This window comes from Ailuropoda melanoleuca, chromosome X (genome assembly GCF_002007445.2).
Source record: "Ailuropoda melanoleuca isolate Jingjing chromosome X, ASM200744v2, whole genome shotgun sequence".
Taxonomy (NCBI): Eukaryota; Metazoa; Chordata; class Mammalia; order Carnivora; family Ursidae; genus Ailuropoda; species Ailuropoda melanoleuca.
In genome coordinates, this window is record NC_048238.1 from 53,383,168 (window position 1) to 53,399,647 (window position 16,480).

Genomic DNA, 16,480 nt, shown 5'->3' on the forward strand with positions numbered 1-16,480 from the left:
TAGACTCTTTTCAAAGTCCTTCTGTCTGTGATAATTCATCAAGCGCTCACGATAGCCCATGAGCCATAGGACTTATTTGCTCCACTTTACAGGTAGGGAAACAGACCCAGAAAAGTCGAGTAACTTGCTGAAAAGCACACAACTAATGTCCTTGTGTGGTGAGGGCCTGGGAGCAGTGTGTGGCTTGGTCCAGCTTGGACTTTGGAAGCAAGAAGAAAGTTGTTTACTCCGAAGTCACAGTTTAAAAATATTTCAGTGGCACTAGGTGTGGGGCAGTGGAAAAAAAAGTCAGGGAATTTGCAGTTTCAGCCCAGAGTGCTTCCTGGCTCTGCTGCTTACAGAGGGGAGAGTTGCTCCACCGTGTGCGGCCTCGGTTTGCTAATCTATAAAGTGGCGATGATAATAGCCACCCAGCAGGGTGGAGAGTGACGGAGTAGAAAAGAGGGCGATTTGTAAAACGCGGCCTATTCCGATGCTTGTCCTGCATTATTATCATGGTTATTATGGCCGCTCCTTGCGGGCCTTTCCTGAAGCGGAGGCTGGCTCACACCGGGTACAAAGCTGCCCCACCTTCCAGCCACCAAACCCGGAAAAGACCCTCTGTGGCCTAGTGAATTGTAAATGAGGAGCCCTCCAGCCTGACCAATCTTCCTTGCCAGCTCAGAACCTCCTGGGTGGTTAGAACAGCCCCAGGGCCTGAGCACAAACTCTTCCTCAGTGGGTGTCTTGAATTTACTTTGATCTGTAACTTTCCCTGCAGATCAATTCTTTCTTTTTTTAAAGTTTATTTTTCCAATTATAGAACGAGAATGTGCTACGAGAGAAAATTTGGAAAATGTTGAAAAGGAGAAGGAACAAAAATTAAACCAATCCTTACACCTTCCTCTTCCACAGAAGCCACTTCGGTAAATGTTTTGGTGTATTTCCTTCAAGTCTTTTTTACCCTTAGGCACTTAAGATAATGCTTAGCAGAGCAATTCTTTTTCTTTTCTTTCTTTCCTTTCCTTTCCTTTTTTTTCTTTTAAGCAGCTTTACTGAGGTATAATTGTTACACTAAAGGCGGCACATATTAAATGTGTACAATTGGGGGCGCCTGGGTGGCTCAGATGTTTGGGTTGCTGCCTTCGGCTCAGGTCATGATCTCCAGGTCCTGGAATTGAGCCCCACGTTGGGCTCCCAGCTCCACGGGGAGTCTGCTTCTCCCTCTCCCTCTGCCTCTCCCCCTGCTTGTGCTCTGTCTCCCTCTCTCAAATGAATAAATAAAAGATCTTTTTTTAAAAAAGATTTTATTTATTTATTCAACAGAGATAGAGACAGCCAGCGAGAGAGGGAACACAAGCAGGGGGAGTGGGAGAGGAAGAAGCAGGCTCATAGCAGAGGAGCCTGATGTGGGGCTCGATCCCAGAACTCTGGGATCTCGCCCTGAGCCGAAGGCAGACGCTTAACCGCTGTGCCACCCAGGCACCCCAAATAAAAGATCTTTTAAACAATGTGTACAATTTGATGACTAAATTTAGAGTGTACGCAGCCACTCAGTCTGTCTTGCTGGTTTTCAGAATGCTGTGCCCACCTTTCGGTATTGCAATTTTAATTGTAATTTTTTAAAAAGATTTTATTTATTTATTTGAGAGAGAGAGAAAGAGATAGCGAGAGAGAGAGAGAGAGAGAGAGAGAGAGAGAGAGAGCATGAGCTGGGGGCGGGGAAAGGGGGAAGCAGACACCTCGATGAGCAGGGAGCCCGACACGGGCTCGATCCCAGGATCCCCGGACCATGACCTGAGCCTGAAGGCAGCCGCTTAACCAAGTGAGCCACCCGGGCGCTCCTCGATTTTAATTTTTAAAAATGTAAAACTATTCCTAGTTCTGTACGTGGGATTATTTTTAGCCTACCTTTTAAAAAGATCTTATTTTGAAGTAATCTCTACACCCCATGTGGAGCTTGAACTCACAACCTCGAGAGTACGAATCACAAGCTCCACCGACCAAGCCGGCCAGGAGCCCCAGGCTTAATTTTTCACCAAGCATCAAGGGAGAGGGAATCCTGAAGGCCGTTGAGGTGGTGCCCTCTCAGGACCAGGCCTGGCCTCAAGGGTGGGTTCTAGAGTGTGCTCTGGTGCACTGGGTCAGAGCTGGGGCTCAGGCAGCGTTGCCCGTCACGGCCTGGAGAAGGTGGCACAGGCTGTTCAGTGGGAAAAAGTTCCTTCTCGTTCAGGTCCGTTCCACTTGAAACTGGGACACTAGCATTTCCCACTTTACCAGGTGGTTGCCTCTTGGGGCGGAGGCCTTCACAGGAATTTGGGGTGATGGCTTTGGAGATGGATCCCCTACAAAGGGTTGGGATAAGGGAGCCTGCAACCGGACCAGGCAAGCCTTTGAGACAACAAACCTTGCTGGGTGGTCTCCCGTAGGCTAGGAATTCGGAGTTCCCTTTTTGCCTTCCTTGGCCTCCCTCCACCCCCAACTGCCCCATTCAGTGCCTCCCCACTCTTCTATTTTTTTTAAATTCCCCTTCTTTTTGGTACAAGTAAAACTGCCCTTAAGCTGAGAATGTATAATTAGAATAGTGGGCATTTGGAGTGACTGGTATTCCTAGCCAACCAGGCGCCCCAATGCTGTTTAATAAAAGCTTGGCTATTCCCATCCCGGATACGGTCAAGGCTTTTTCCACTCCCTTCTGCGGAATGCCCATCCCCCTCTCTGAGGCCTGGAGAACTACAACTCACCCTACAAGGCCTGGCTCAAATATCACCCCCTTTGAAAGGCTCCGGGATGCTGTCCTGGCAGCGCGCATTGCTCTTTCCTCGATGCTCCCCCGGTTCTGGGTTCAGGTTGGTAGCAGAGTGCGAAATCCGTTGGGACCTGGTTCTTGCCTTCCTTTGCCCTGTCTAGGCGTTCCTAGATGGCAAGGATGCGGTTGTGTCCTTGTTTCCTATCCCAGGCCCCGTAGCTGGAGGAGCTTCATGAATACTAGGGGAATCAAGTGGTCAGATCGTGATGTTTTGCTGTCCCTTCTGCTTCCTCATCTCGCTGGTTACTGCCCGTCTCCATTTTTTTTTTAAAGATTTTATGTATTTATTTGACAGAGAAACAGCCGCAGAGGGAAAGGGAGAAGCAGACTCCCTGCTGAGCAAGGAGCCTGATGTAGGGCTCCATCCCAGGATGCCAGGATCATGACCTGAACCAAAGGCAGTCGCTTAACCAACTGAGTCACCTGGGCAACCTCCCATCTCCATTTTGCCACCTTCTCTTCGTCCCGCCCCCAGATGACAGCAACAACTGTAGCCCATTTGCATCAAGTGCACTGATCACCTGCCCTCGAAGGGGGAAACATCCTTGCTATCCATCAAAATGCCTCTCCTTGATCTGCAGGCCACCTGCCCTTGCTGTCCCTGAGTCGCCCCCCAGGCACGGAGAGCTCCTCCCTGGCTGCCAGCGCGCCCTCTCCTTGGTTGCAGTGCCTATATTCCCATGAAACCTGGATGGGCCCCAGCACAGGACAGAGCTCGGCCCTGTGTTGCCAGGACTTCGTGGGGACACGCTAGTTCCTCCGTGAGGGTGGGTGGTGGTGGTGGTGTGCAGTGGAGTGGGGGTGGGGGTCGTGGTGGATCCAGCACCCAGAGTCAGCTTCCCCGGCCAGTGGGGAACAAACCGTGGAAGCATCAGTGTTATTCTTGATACTTCATCGAGAGGAAATGTTCAGAACTGTGAGTGCTGTTAGGGGCACCAGACGATGAGGACAATGGGACGAAGAGGTAGGTTTTCCAAGATTTTATTAAAAAAACAAAATAGATCCAGAATCCTAAAAACAACACAGGTAGCTTTCTCCCCACCTCCCCATCCGCTGATCAGTCCCCCTCCCCTAACAGTCCATCTGGATGGTCCTGAGGCCCAAACCCTGCCTTTTGGCTACCCCCACCCCGCAAACCAGTGACCAAAGCTCCGCGCTTTTCTCCAGCTTCTGATGTCTCCTTTAAGAAAATAAAAATACCCCCCCAACTTGCTTAAAAATAATTTTCAAAGATTAAAAACAGCATTTGTGTGTTGTGTTTTTTTTTAAAAAATAAACACTTTAAATGCTGGAAATCTCTTTCTTCCCCTAGGCCTAGTTGAGGCCTCTGGGGTGCCTGCCTGTCTCACCCCAGGAGGCCAGCTGCCACTTGGTGCCCCTTGGAAATTTTCAGGAAGTAATTTCTTCCAAATTTCCCCTGCAGTCACAAATTCCACACACTGCTCGCATAAACACGCCGTCTTCATTACAGGCGCTGCTCCTCGGGTCTGGAAACCTGATCTCCTTTTGTCAACTAGACCACATGCTTCAGATTCCCTGCAAACAGGAGAGAAAACAAAATTCAAATTCAGGTAACATATGTGAATTATACCTCAATACAGCTGTTTTTTTCTTCAAAGCACTCACATTCTGGGGCTTGTTCTCTTGCTGCTTTTGGGAACCCAGAGACCCCAACGTATGAACAAGCCCAGGCTAACCTGCTGGACAGTGAGAGACATATTGCTGAGTTACCCTGGCAACTGCCAGTTACCCACCAGACCAGTGAGTGAGGCCTTTGGCAGCCGGCTGACGGCAGTGCTGGGTGAACCCAGCCAAAACCGGCAGAAGAACCGTCCAGCTGAGCCCAGCCCAATTGCCAATCCACAGAGTCAGGAGCTAAACAAAGGATTCTTTTAAGCCACACACACACACACACACACACACACACACACACACACACACATTCAGGCAGCTTTTTACAGTTCACGCTTCACTAACTGCGTCAAATCTTCCCCCACCCTCAACCTTTCTTCCTGGCTTAGCTGGCTGGGCACAACCCCCCTAGCTTTTTGTCTTGTGACCACCTACAGAACATGAACTGGGGGCTTTCCCCACCCTCAGGCTAAGAGTCTCTTCGGGAAAAGTGAGCCCCCGAAGTCCTACAAGACTGAGCTCCATGAATGAAAAATCTGCTCACTTGGTCTCTCCACAGCCTTCTCCTTGCCCCACTTCCCCAAGCAAACACTGGCTCCAGACCCTACTGACTTCTCCTCCAAAACAGGAAGAATAAGGCACAAGGGCAGGGACCTGGGCTGTCTTACTTTTGGTTGATTGCCAAAGTCTAGCCCAGTGCCTCACACACAGCAGGTGCTCAATAAATGGTTGAATGAATGGAAGGAGGAAGGAAGGGAAAAAACAAATCAGCACCCACTTGCCCATCAAGTCTTATTTATTTATTTAAAGTTTATTTATTTATTTTAGTAATATAGTTTATTTATTTATTTTTTTAGTCATCTCTACACCCGACATGGGGCTTGAACTCAGGACCCTGAGATCAACAGTTGCATGTTTTTTTTTGACTAAGCCAGCCAGGTGGCTCTCTAGTTTCAGTTTTAATTTTAAATTAACATGCAGGAAAATTGACTTGATTTGTATGTGCAGGTCTATGATTTTTAACACATGTATGGATTCATGACACAGAACAGTCCCATTACCCTCCAAAATTCCCTGTGCTATACCTTGGTAGTCACATCCTCTCCTTTGCCTCTTAACCACCTGGCAATCACTGACCTATTCTCATCGCTGTAAGTGTTGCCTTTTTGAGACTGTCGTATGAATGGAAGAAAAGAAAGTGCGCAAACTTTCGTGACTGGCTTCTTTCACGCAGTGCAATGTCTGTGTGTGTCATGCAAACTTTTAGGTGTATCGACAGTTTATTCCATTTTTTGCAGGGGTGTTACTTTACTTTTTATTTTTAAATTATTATAGATTTATAGGAGGTTGTAAAACAATATCAAGAGGTACCCTTCATCAAGTTTCTCCAAGTGGCAACATTTTTCATCATGATTATTTGATCTCAAACTCAGGAAATTGACACTGGTACAACATCACAGACCATATTCAGATTTCATCAGTTTTACACACACACGTGTGTGTGTGTGTCTGTAAGTGTATGGTTCTCTGCAGTTTTATCACATGTAGATTTGTGTAATCCCCACCACAAGAAGATACAGAACTTCATCCACCACCATAAAGATCTCCCTGCTGCCACCTTGTTATGGTAACTCCCCTCTAATCCCTACTCCCTGACAACCATTAATCTGGTCTCCCGTTCTCTAAATTTGTATATAAACCATTGAGATTGGCTTTCTTCACTCAGCATACTGCCCTGAAGATCTGTCCAAGTTGTCGTATGTTAGGTTGGTTCCTTTTTACTACAGAGTAGGAGTCCATGGTCTGGATGCACCAGAGTGTGTTTAACCATTCATGCGCTGTTTCCAGTTTGGGGCTATTACACGGAAAGCTGCTATGAACATCCATGTACATGTTTTCGGGTGAACATAGCTTTCATTTCTCTGGAATAAATGCCCAAGAGTGCAGTCGCTGGACTCTACGGTAGTTGCATGTTTGGTTTGAAAACTGTCAAACTGTTTTCTGGAGTGGTCATACCATTTTGCATGTCCACCAGCGATGTATGAGGGATCTAGTTTCTCAGCATTTTTTTTAAAGATTTTGTTTATTTATTTGATGGAGAGAGAGACAGCCAGTGAGAGAGGGAACACAAGCAGGGGGAGTGGGAGAGGAAGAAGCAGGCTCCAAGAGGAGGAGCCCGCTGTGGGGCTCGATCCCAGAACGCTGGGATCACGCCCTGAGCTGAAGGCAGACGCTTAATGACTGAGCCACCCAGGCACCCCTCAGCATTTTTTAAAAAAGATTTATTTATTTATTGGAGAGAGACAGAGACAGAGAGAGCATGAGTGGGAGGAGGGGCAGAAGCAAAGGGAGAGAGAAAATCCATAAGCAGACTCCCTGCTGAGAGCAGAGCCCATTCACGGCTCGATCCCAGGACCCTGAGATCATGACCTGAGCCAAAATCAGGGGTCGGCCGCTTAACCGATGGAGCCACCCAGGCGTCCCATTTCTCAGCATTTTTGTCAGCATTTGGTAGTGTCGCTAGTTTTTATTTTGGCCATTCCTATAGGTGTGTAGAGATCTCTCACTATGGTCTGTTTGGATTTTTTTAATGGCTAATGATGTTGAACATCTTTTCATGTGCTTATTTGCCCTCTGTATATCCTCCTCATGTCTTTTGCTAATTGGATTTTTTTTTAACTGTTGAGTTTGGAGAGCTCTTTATATATTCCAGATACAGAGCTGTTAGAGATAAGATTTGCAAAAATTTTATCTCAATATGTAACTCGTCTTTTCATTCTCTTAACTCTTATTTCCTTTTTTATTTTTATTTATTTTATTTTATTTTTTTAAAGATTTTATTTATTTATTCGACAGAGATAGAGACAGCCAGTGAGAGAGGGAACACAAGCAGGGGGAGTGGGAGAGGAAGAAGCAGGCTCATAGCAGAGGAGCCTGATGTGGGGCTCGATCCCATAACGCCGGATCACGCCCTGAGGCTAAGGCAAACGCTTAACCGCTGTGCCACCCAGGCGCCCCTCTTATTTCCTTTTTTAAAAAATATTTTATTTATATTTGCCAAAGGAAGAGAGCACAAGCAGGGGGAGCGGCAGGCAGAGGCAGAAGCTGGCTCCCCGCTGAGCAAGGAGCCCGATGTGGGACTCGATCCCAGGACCCTGGGATCCTGACCTGAGTTGAAGGCAGATGCTTAACTGACTGAGCCACCCAGGTGTCCCATCATTCTCCTAACTCTTGCAAAACAAAAGTTAATTTTGTGGATCGTGTTTTTGGTGTTTTAAAGCCTGAAGCTCATCCTCTCTGGACAATCTTTGGTCCTTCGTCTCTTAGTTCAAGCCTCCTCTACATCTAATGAGTTGCCAAGCCTAACCTCAAGATGCCTCGAAACTCTGTCCTCTCCTTTCCGTTCTGCTGTCTCGAACTGAGCCACATCTCTCATCACGTGGGTCATGCAATGGCCTCCTCATTGGTGCTCCTGCCTCTGGAGCTGTCCTCCATGCAATCACTAGCTGTGAGCACACGCCTCCCCTGCTCCAAGAACCCTTCAGCAGCTCCTCACTACCTATGAACGAAGTCCAACACTTTCGCCTAAGCGTGCCCCACCCATACTTTCCCATCTCCACGGGGGCCTTTGCAACGATACGTTGCCTCTGCTGAGGAAAACCTACAGGGGATCCTGATGCTGAAGCAAGGGGTCCTTCCAACTCTAACTGTAGCCAGAGCTTGATGATGAATGAGTGAATGCGTGGATAAACAAAATTCCATGTCCAAGTGTGCCAACAACACATGTTCACAGAAAGGAAAGGTGGGTGATGTACGCTCTGCTGCTCTGTCTCACTCTCCAGTTACATTTGGAGGCAATTAAGAAAAACAACAGAAATAATTTCCGCCAAAAGTTGATGATGACCAATATTGAGTTTGGGTGACAATAAAAATGTAAGCTTAAATAATGCCCATTGTTTGCCCCTCATGTCTAGCTTTTCCAAAAGTGGGTGGCAGCCCGAGAAAATTCTAAAGGCCAGCATGGTCTGGGGCCTGGGGAGACACAGAGAACAGAGCAGAGGAGGAAAACACAAATGCTTATAGAGGCCAAGAATGCACCGTATGTGAATCAAGCTGATTGGGGGCAAGACGTATGGAGCCTTCTTGAGCCTTTCTTCTTTTTCTTATTTTGAGTCATGACACGAGTATAAGAAATAGTTCCCTTTTCTCCTAATTCTATTACAAAAGAAAACAAAACCAAAGCAGTGTAAGTGAGACGACAAATGGAAATTCACACTTGGCCTAGGGTAGGATATACAAGAGGGAACGGTGGGGCTTGTGGCAGAGGACGGCACATGTCCACGAAAAGGGCAGCAGCAACCCAGTCCCAGACATTTACCACTGTGCAGGAAGGTGGGCCCAGTGTGACCAGATATTTCCAAATTCCAAGAGAAGGCAAAATTTCCATTTGTATGCAAAGTTTCCACAGTGTTAGATGCAGACAATTGCTTTACACTTTTTAAGATATCAATATGTGAGGCCAAATAAAACAATTTTGGAGGCAAGATGTGGCTCCTGGGCTCCGGGTTTGTGATCTCTGGGTTATCTCCAGGACAGTTCTGACTTAGACCTACAACACCCCATTTCGTCCTCAAATATCTTCGTTTAGACAATACATTATCCCATCATCCTACCTCTGGTGTATAAGAAGGAGTACTGAATTGGGACTCAGGAGGCCTCATCGACTGACTGACTGACTCATTTGTTCATGCGTTTGTTCAATAAACATTTATGGAGTATCTATTCTTTGCCAGGCACTAGGTGCTGGTAAGCTCTCTCTTCAGTCCTTTTTTTTTTCCCCCAAGTTAATAGACCTTATTTTTAGAGCAGCTTTAGGTTTACAGAAAAACCGAGCCGAAAGTACCAAGAGTCCTCATATCCTCTTGCCTCTTGCCTCCCCTGGCAGGCAGTATCCCCTGTATTATCAACATTTTGCATTAGCACGGTACCTTAGCCCCCCCCCCTTTGTTATAGGTGACGAATGAATATGGACACATGATTATTAAGTAAAACCCATAGTTTACATTAGGGTTCACTCTTGGTGTTTGTACAATTCTGAGTTTTGACAAGTGTATAATGTTATGTATTCACCATTACAGTATCATACAGAATAGCTTGACTACCTTGCAAATCCTGCATTGCACCTGTTTGTGCCTGCCTTCCTTTCCGCAAAGCCCCGGCACCCACTGACCTGTCTCTCTAGTTCTGCCTATTTGAGAATGTCATACGGTTGGAATCATAGGGTATGCAGCCTTTACAAACTGTCTTCCTTCATTTAGCAATAAGCACTTAAGTTTCCTCCATGTCTTTTTGTAGCTTGAGAGTTAATTTGTTTTTCACGCTGAAAAATATTCCATTGTCTGGATACACCACGATTTGTTTATCCATTTATCTACTGAAGGGCTTCTTGGTTGCTTCCAAGTTTTGGCAATTATGAAAAAAGCGGCCATAAATACGCATATGCAGGTTTTTGGGTGGACATGAGTTTTCAACTTATTTGAGTAAATAGCAAGGAGTGCAACTAACTGCTGGATGGTATGTTAAAACGTTGGAAGAAACTGCCACTTGTCTTCCAAAGGGATTGTACCATTTTGCATTCCCACCAGCAATGAATGAGAGTTCCTGTTGTCCCACATCCTTGCCAGCATTTGGTGCTGTCAGTGTTTTGGTTTTTAGATATTCTAATAGACACATAGTGGTATCTCATTGCTTTAACTTGCAATTCCTTAGTGACAGGATAGTGAGCATATTTTCATACACTTATTTGCCATTTGTCTGTCTTCTCTGGTAAGGTGTCTGTTAAGGTCTTTGGCCCATTTGTTAATCGGGTTGTTTTCTTATTGTTGAGTTTTAAGAGTTCTTCGTATATTTTGGATACCAGTCCTTTATTAGATACGTGTTTTGCAAACATTTCTCTCAGCCTGTGGCTTGCCTTTTTATTCCAGTCAAGTGTCCAACTCTTGGTTTCAGCTTAGGCCATGATCTCGGGGATAGAGCCCCGTGTTGGGCTCCCCGCTTACTGGGGTGTCTGCTTCCCCCCAGTAGATACATCAATCTTGAAAAAGATGAAATAAAATGTAGAGCAATATTGTCCAATAGAACTTCCTGTTATGACTGAAACTGTTCCATATCTGTGGTGCCCAATATGGTAGCCACTAGTTACATGTGGCTATTGGGCATTTGAAATATGGCTAATGCAAGTGAGGAGGTGAATTTTAAATTTCATTTAATTTTAATTAACTTCAATTGAAATGGCTACGTGTGGCTCGTGGTTACTGTATTGGAGAGTGCAGATAGGGAACAGTTCCCTTGGAGTTTCTTTTCTCTGTGACATTGACTAAGGATCATCTGTATTTCCTCCTTCACTTACAACCTCCCTTTCAATCCATTAGCAAGTCCTGTCAGTTCTACCTGTACAATATATTCCAAGTCCATCCACCTCCCTTCATTCTTCACTGCTATAACTTTACTCTGAACCACTATCACCCCTTGCATGGACAACTTTAATAGTCTCAAAATTGGTCTCCCCATTTCTATCCTTGTCCCCTACAACCTGTTTTCTATATAGCAGCCAGAGTATTTTGTTAAGACTTAGGTCAGCGCACATCACTCCTATGTTCACAATTCTCTATGGTTGCTGATAACACGAGGAATCAAATCCAAACTCCTTAGCTGCTAAGCCCTGCCGGTTCTGGTACCTGTCTCCTGTCTCCTACCACCATCCTCCTGCTGACTCTGTTCTAGCCACATGGGGCTTCTTTGTGTTGCTGGAACACACGAGTCATTTTTTCCTCCTTAGCCCCCCCCCTTTGCACTTACTGTTCCTTCCACCTGGAATGCTCTGTCCCTCGATATTCCCATTTCTGACTCTTCTCATTTGAGTCTCAATTCAAACATTATCTCTGAGAGGCCTTATGACTGCCCCATCTCTGTGGCCAACCCCCCCTCACTAACTTTCTGTCACATCATCCTGTTTTGTTGCCTTCAATGCACTCAGCACACCGAATACATCTTGTGTGTTGATGGGATTGGGTCTGTATCCCGTCACGAGCTCTGTGAGGGCAGAACCATTGTCTGTCTTGTTCATCACTCTACTGTTATCACCCTCAACAGTCCCTGGCACATGATAGGTGCCCAATAAGTATTCATTGAAGAAATGGACACCTGTAAAACTGCAGAGCAGCTTTATCAGATTTATCAGCACTCTCCTATTCCGTTCGCAGAGGCTTAAAGCTTGGTCATTGCTCTTGAGGCTCTTATAAATGTGGTTGAGGTGAGCCAGCATCGGCTTACAAAAGGAGCACCCATGCCACCAGGCTAAGTGGCAAATGAGTTCTGAAGATGAGCAGTGTCACAGCAGTCTGGAGGGACGCTGGGGTGACCCTGGAGCCCTTGGAGGCTGAGTGGCACCATGGAGGAACAGAGAGGTCAATTTAGGACTGTTGAAAGCTGTTTCCAAAACTTCCATTATATGGGTACCCATTTCAGTTATGCTGTCATATCTACTTAACATCTGTACTGACAGTAACAATGTTTTTCTTTATACCAACTCACTTTAGAAATTTTAATACTGGGGCGCCTGGGTGGCTCCATTGGTTAAACATCTGCCTTGGGCTCAGGTCATGGTCCCGGGGTCCTGGGATTGAGCCTCGAGTTGGGCTCCCTGCTCAGTGGGGAGCCTGCTTCTCCCTCTCCCTCTGCCGCTCCCCCTGCTTGTGTGTGCTCTCTCTCTCTGTCAAATAAATAAATAAATAAATAAATAAATAAATAAATAAAATCTTTAAAAAATTTAATATCTATTTGGGTCTCATCTATCTTAAGTAGTAGTAGGTAATCACCATCATCACCACCATCAACAGACTTGATGTGCTTAGTACATTTTATTTTATTATTTTTAAAGAGATTTTATTTATTTATTTGAGAGACAGAGCGTGAGAGAGAGCACGAGTGGGGGGGAGGGGCAGAGGCAGAGGGAGAAGCAGACTCCCCACTAACAGGGAGCCCGATGTGGGACTCGATCCCGGGACCCTGAGATCATGACCTGAGCTGAAGGCAGACGCTTAACTGACTGAGTCACCCCAGTGCCCCTGCTTGGTATATTTTAAAACATACACTAAAATGAATACAACTATTAAAATGATATCCTTGTGTCATCTCAAATCGTCTCTCACACAGAGGTAGAGGAGGCACATTTTGAGAGAAATCACTGTAGGGATTTCTCTTGGACAGCTGCTGCCCAGGCTGCTCTGCTGCTTCTAGTATCTGAGAATCTTAGACGGTCCCCTCCCCCACCCCGGCCCCCTGCCATCCAGCTCCCTCAACCCAACCCGGTCCCCCACCTCTGTGCATTCATTTCACAAGTCTTTATTGTTGTCTACATTGGGCTAGGCCCTGTGCTGGGTGCTGAGGTCACAGGGGAGAAACAAAACATAGTTCTTTAGCTCAAGAAGTCCTCAGTCGAGTGGGAAAGGTCTATATGGAGACAAACACATCATAGTCCGCAACAAGGTGATAAAATACCAGTCTGTATGGAGTGCCCAGGGCATATTGAGAGGGTGTGGAGGGCTTCACAGAGGAAGCATCTTTAAGGGCAAAGGGGGAGAGAATGTTCTAGGCACAACTGGATATACAAAAGCAACTGCAAAGTTTTTGTGGCCAGAGCACAGGATGATGGTCAGGGAAGGGGGCAATGAGGTTGGAGAGATGGCCAGAGGCCAGATCATCAAGGGCCTAGAAGGCCGTGGCCTTATCCTACAGGCTATGGGGGGAGCCTCTGAATGCTTTTAAGATGGGGAGGAGGCCCATCTAGCGTGATCTAGGGCTAGAGGAAGTTTTCCAGCTGCTGCCCCGCCACAACCATGTTTCTTGGCGGGGTGGCGGGGGGTCTTACTCTCTGCCTGGGAACAACGGCAGAACAAAAGATTTCTATGAAGCCTTGGACATGTGCTGATAGGGAAGGCTGATTTAATTTTAGCTCTTAACTGTCAACTGTATTGCTTGCCTTGGAATGTAGATCCCTCCTGTCATCAGAAAGCCTTTCAATGACAATTAAGTATAACCACCAATCACCACTTGTGTGCCTCTGACCTGAATTAGAACCTGAGGCTGTGGATTAATCCCACCAAGCTTCTGGCATTTACAGGATATCAGCACTTAGAGGATATGACCCTGATGGCTAGGGTGCTCCGGTCTTAGCTTGCAAGGGACTACTACAGTCTCACACAGAATCGAAGCAATTTCTAAAATAGCTTATGATTCATTTTTTCTCCCCTCCTGTGCCTAAATCTGCTGGCTCCATGTGGAGGGACAGGCACAAGTAACTGTAGAGGTGACATCACAGGAGTGGGCTGCTTGTCTGCCAGCCAGCCTGTGGAGCTTGGCCTGGAGTGGTTTATCTGCTGGGCTGGGCAATGCCTCCCAGCCGTTTTGGAGTCACAGCTCCAGGTTCCTTGGTCCATGTGCTTTCTCCGTATTTCTTTTTCAGACAAAAATTCTGGGCTGGGAAATCCGGGATAATGGGAATAGCAGTGGCAGGAAGAATAATACAGCCTTACATCTGTATAATGCTTTAGAGTTGTGAAATCCGTTGGCTCCATTTTGCTCCACCCAAACACCAGTGGGAAATGGAAGCTGAGGTTTTAGGCCCGGGCTGGAGATAAACTCTCCTTCTCTTGCACAAAGGAGCTAAATGCTAACCATTCCCTGTTCACCTCAAGGCACACCATGATTAGGCCTTGGATACCACCAGAAGGTCAGAGAGACTCCTTTCAGTATCTAGGTACTTCCTGGAAGATAAATTTTCCAGCACAAATAGCCTGGCAGGCACAATCTATTAACCATGCCATCCTGATTAAGCCAACGAGTAGTGCCAGTCTCAGCATTGCCAACTTCTTCTGTACACCCTGCTTTACAGTCCCAGTGGTCCCAAAGACCTTTACTGCAGCCAAAGGCATGGCGGCTAACTGTGGAGCCCTGAAGGTGGGGTGTGTCATGAACATCTGGAAGTGCCAATAGCTGCCAGAGCAGCTCAAGGGTCTGTGAAAGGAAAAACTGCAAACCGAGTCACATTAGCCACCACCGCGGATCCTGAGGTGAAGGGCCACTGAGCCCAGTCATGAACAGCTGGGGAGCAGGGCGGACATATTCCTTCCTTGGAGAAGCCATAAAAATAGTTGTGCATTGATCTCATGTTTGCTCTGTGATGTTCCAATACCTGGCCCCAGCGTAGCTTGCTTCCCCTGGTGCTCTACTGCTACACTCAGCATGAGAAATCTCCCAGCCGAGCTTCCGTCCCCGATCCTGCCCAGCATCACGGTGGCCGGGCTGGAAACCAAAGCGGTGACATACTCTTGCTGGGCCTTCTTGGTTTTGGATTCGATTTCAGCGTTGCACAGGCATGCGCGTGCGCGTGTGATGGCTGTGGTAGGAGTGAGCCACAGACACTCATCGGCACTGCAAGAGTGGTGGGTAGTCCTGCTGTTGCTGCTGTAGCTGCCATGGCCACCGCCCCGCAAATTCAGAAGGACCCAGTGCAAGCCCGTAAGTGCGGGTCAGTGCCGTGAAAACGTCATCTCTGTAAACCAGGGTGCTGTGCTCAGGCCATTCTGTCGGAAATGCTGGCAGGGTATAAAAGTGACCCTTTTGAAAGTTGAATTTGTAAACTTATATGTGGAAAGTGATGGGCAGAACAGAACATCATCACCTCCAAAGCAGAGAGGACTCCCAGAACTTGTTTTCCAGCTCACGGGGGAAATGTGTGCCTATGAAAATAGATTAAGGATCACTGCTTCAGCCTCTTTTAGAGATGTGAATAAAAATCTTGGCTTGGGACTGCCTCCTCTCTGGTTGACTGATTTTTCAATTGATTTGTATTTATTAGCTAATGAAATTAAAGTTGTAAAAATGATAACAGAAACACAATAAATCTCCCCCACAACTGGCTGTTTCTATGTCACTATGGTACATTCCTCACTTTGATTACTTCAAAGTCTATTATTTTGTTCTCAATTATTCTGTTTTTCTGGCACTGGAGAAAATCAATTTGTTTTATTTTCTCTTATTCATGCACTCAATTATGCTCTTCGGGCACATTTAATCACTTTGATGTTTTCATTTTATGGCCCGTCTCTAGGCACTTCAGCTGCATTGCTGCCAACGGGCAAGCAGGACTAATTTGCATGTCACAATAGACTTGAAATTCTAACTCAATTTCGAAATCTTTATGAAATCTCCCTCCAAAATATGCTTGGAGCTGCAAAGAGGCAGAAGGATGTGGGTAAACCAGAAGCCTATAAAGATGCTTCCCTTTCTCAAAACACTGAGAGCTCTTTGGTGGCCTGACTGTAGCTTGGGGATGTCCTGGTCCAGGTATAGCAGAGGAGTCCACAGGATGGGATGTCTGTAGAGCTTTCCCTGGAACTTTGTGGTGAGAATCCTGCAAAAACTGCCCCTCAGCATCAACGGCCAGGGAGGCTGGGCCTGCTTACTCTGGCATAAAATGCCTATCAGCACTGCTGGATTTGGCAGCTATGAGAAAGACAGCACCTGAATCTCAGTTGGTTAAAGGGCCTCCGGGTAGACTGAGGGAATTGTCAACACTAAGGCATTCCAGAACTCTGAGTGTTTTACCTTATTTTCTCTAATAAGTTCTTTTTTTTAAACAGAAAAATGCAGTTCATTTTATTTTATTTTTTTAACATTCCAAGTTTTTATTTACATTCTAGTTACTTAACATATAGTGTAATATTAGTTTCAGTAGAATTTAGTGGTTCATCACTTACATACAACAACCAGTGCTCATTGCTACAAGTGCCCTCCTAATCCCCATGACCCATTTAGCCCATCCCCCCCCACCTCCCTCCATCAACCCTCAGTTTGTTCTCTGTAGTTAAGAGTATCTTCTCTAGTAAATTCTAACCTCCTTTTTGCCCCTTGATTATTTTAGAGCTAAAAGCTGGAGGGGAATAAGTGATATATTTGCTTTAGGCATGGACTTAGGGCAAAAGAAAAAAAAAGCTTAGT

The 16,480-nt window shown here is 46.2% G+C and overlaps 1 protein-coding gene across 5 annotated transcripts in view; it reads right to left on the bottom strand.

The window, feature by feature from the left end:
- Window positions 1-3,515: 3,515 nt before the first annotated feature.
- Window positions 3,516-16,480, bottom strand: part of HDAC8 (histone deacetylase 8) — a 210,473-nt gene continuing 197,508 nt past the window's right edge. The window contains exon 9 of one of the 5 annotated variants that reach the window (XM_034649631.1): window positions 3,516-4,324. In XM_034649631.1, coding sequence (XP_034505522.1) covers window positions 4,302-4,324 — 23 coding nt within the window. In that variant the 3' untranslated portion in view covers window positions 3,516-4,301. The remainder of the gene's footprint in view (window positions 4,325-16,480) is intronic. The other 4 variants (XM_034649628.1, XM_034649627.1, XM_034649632.1 and 1 more) reach the window with 4 other exon arrangements.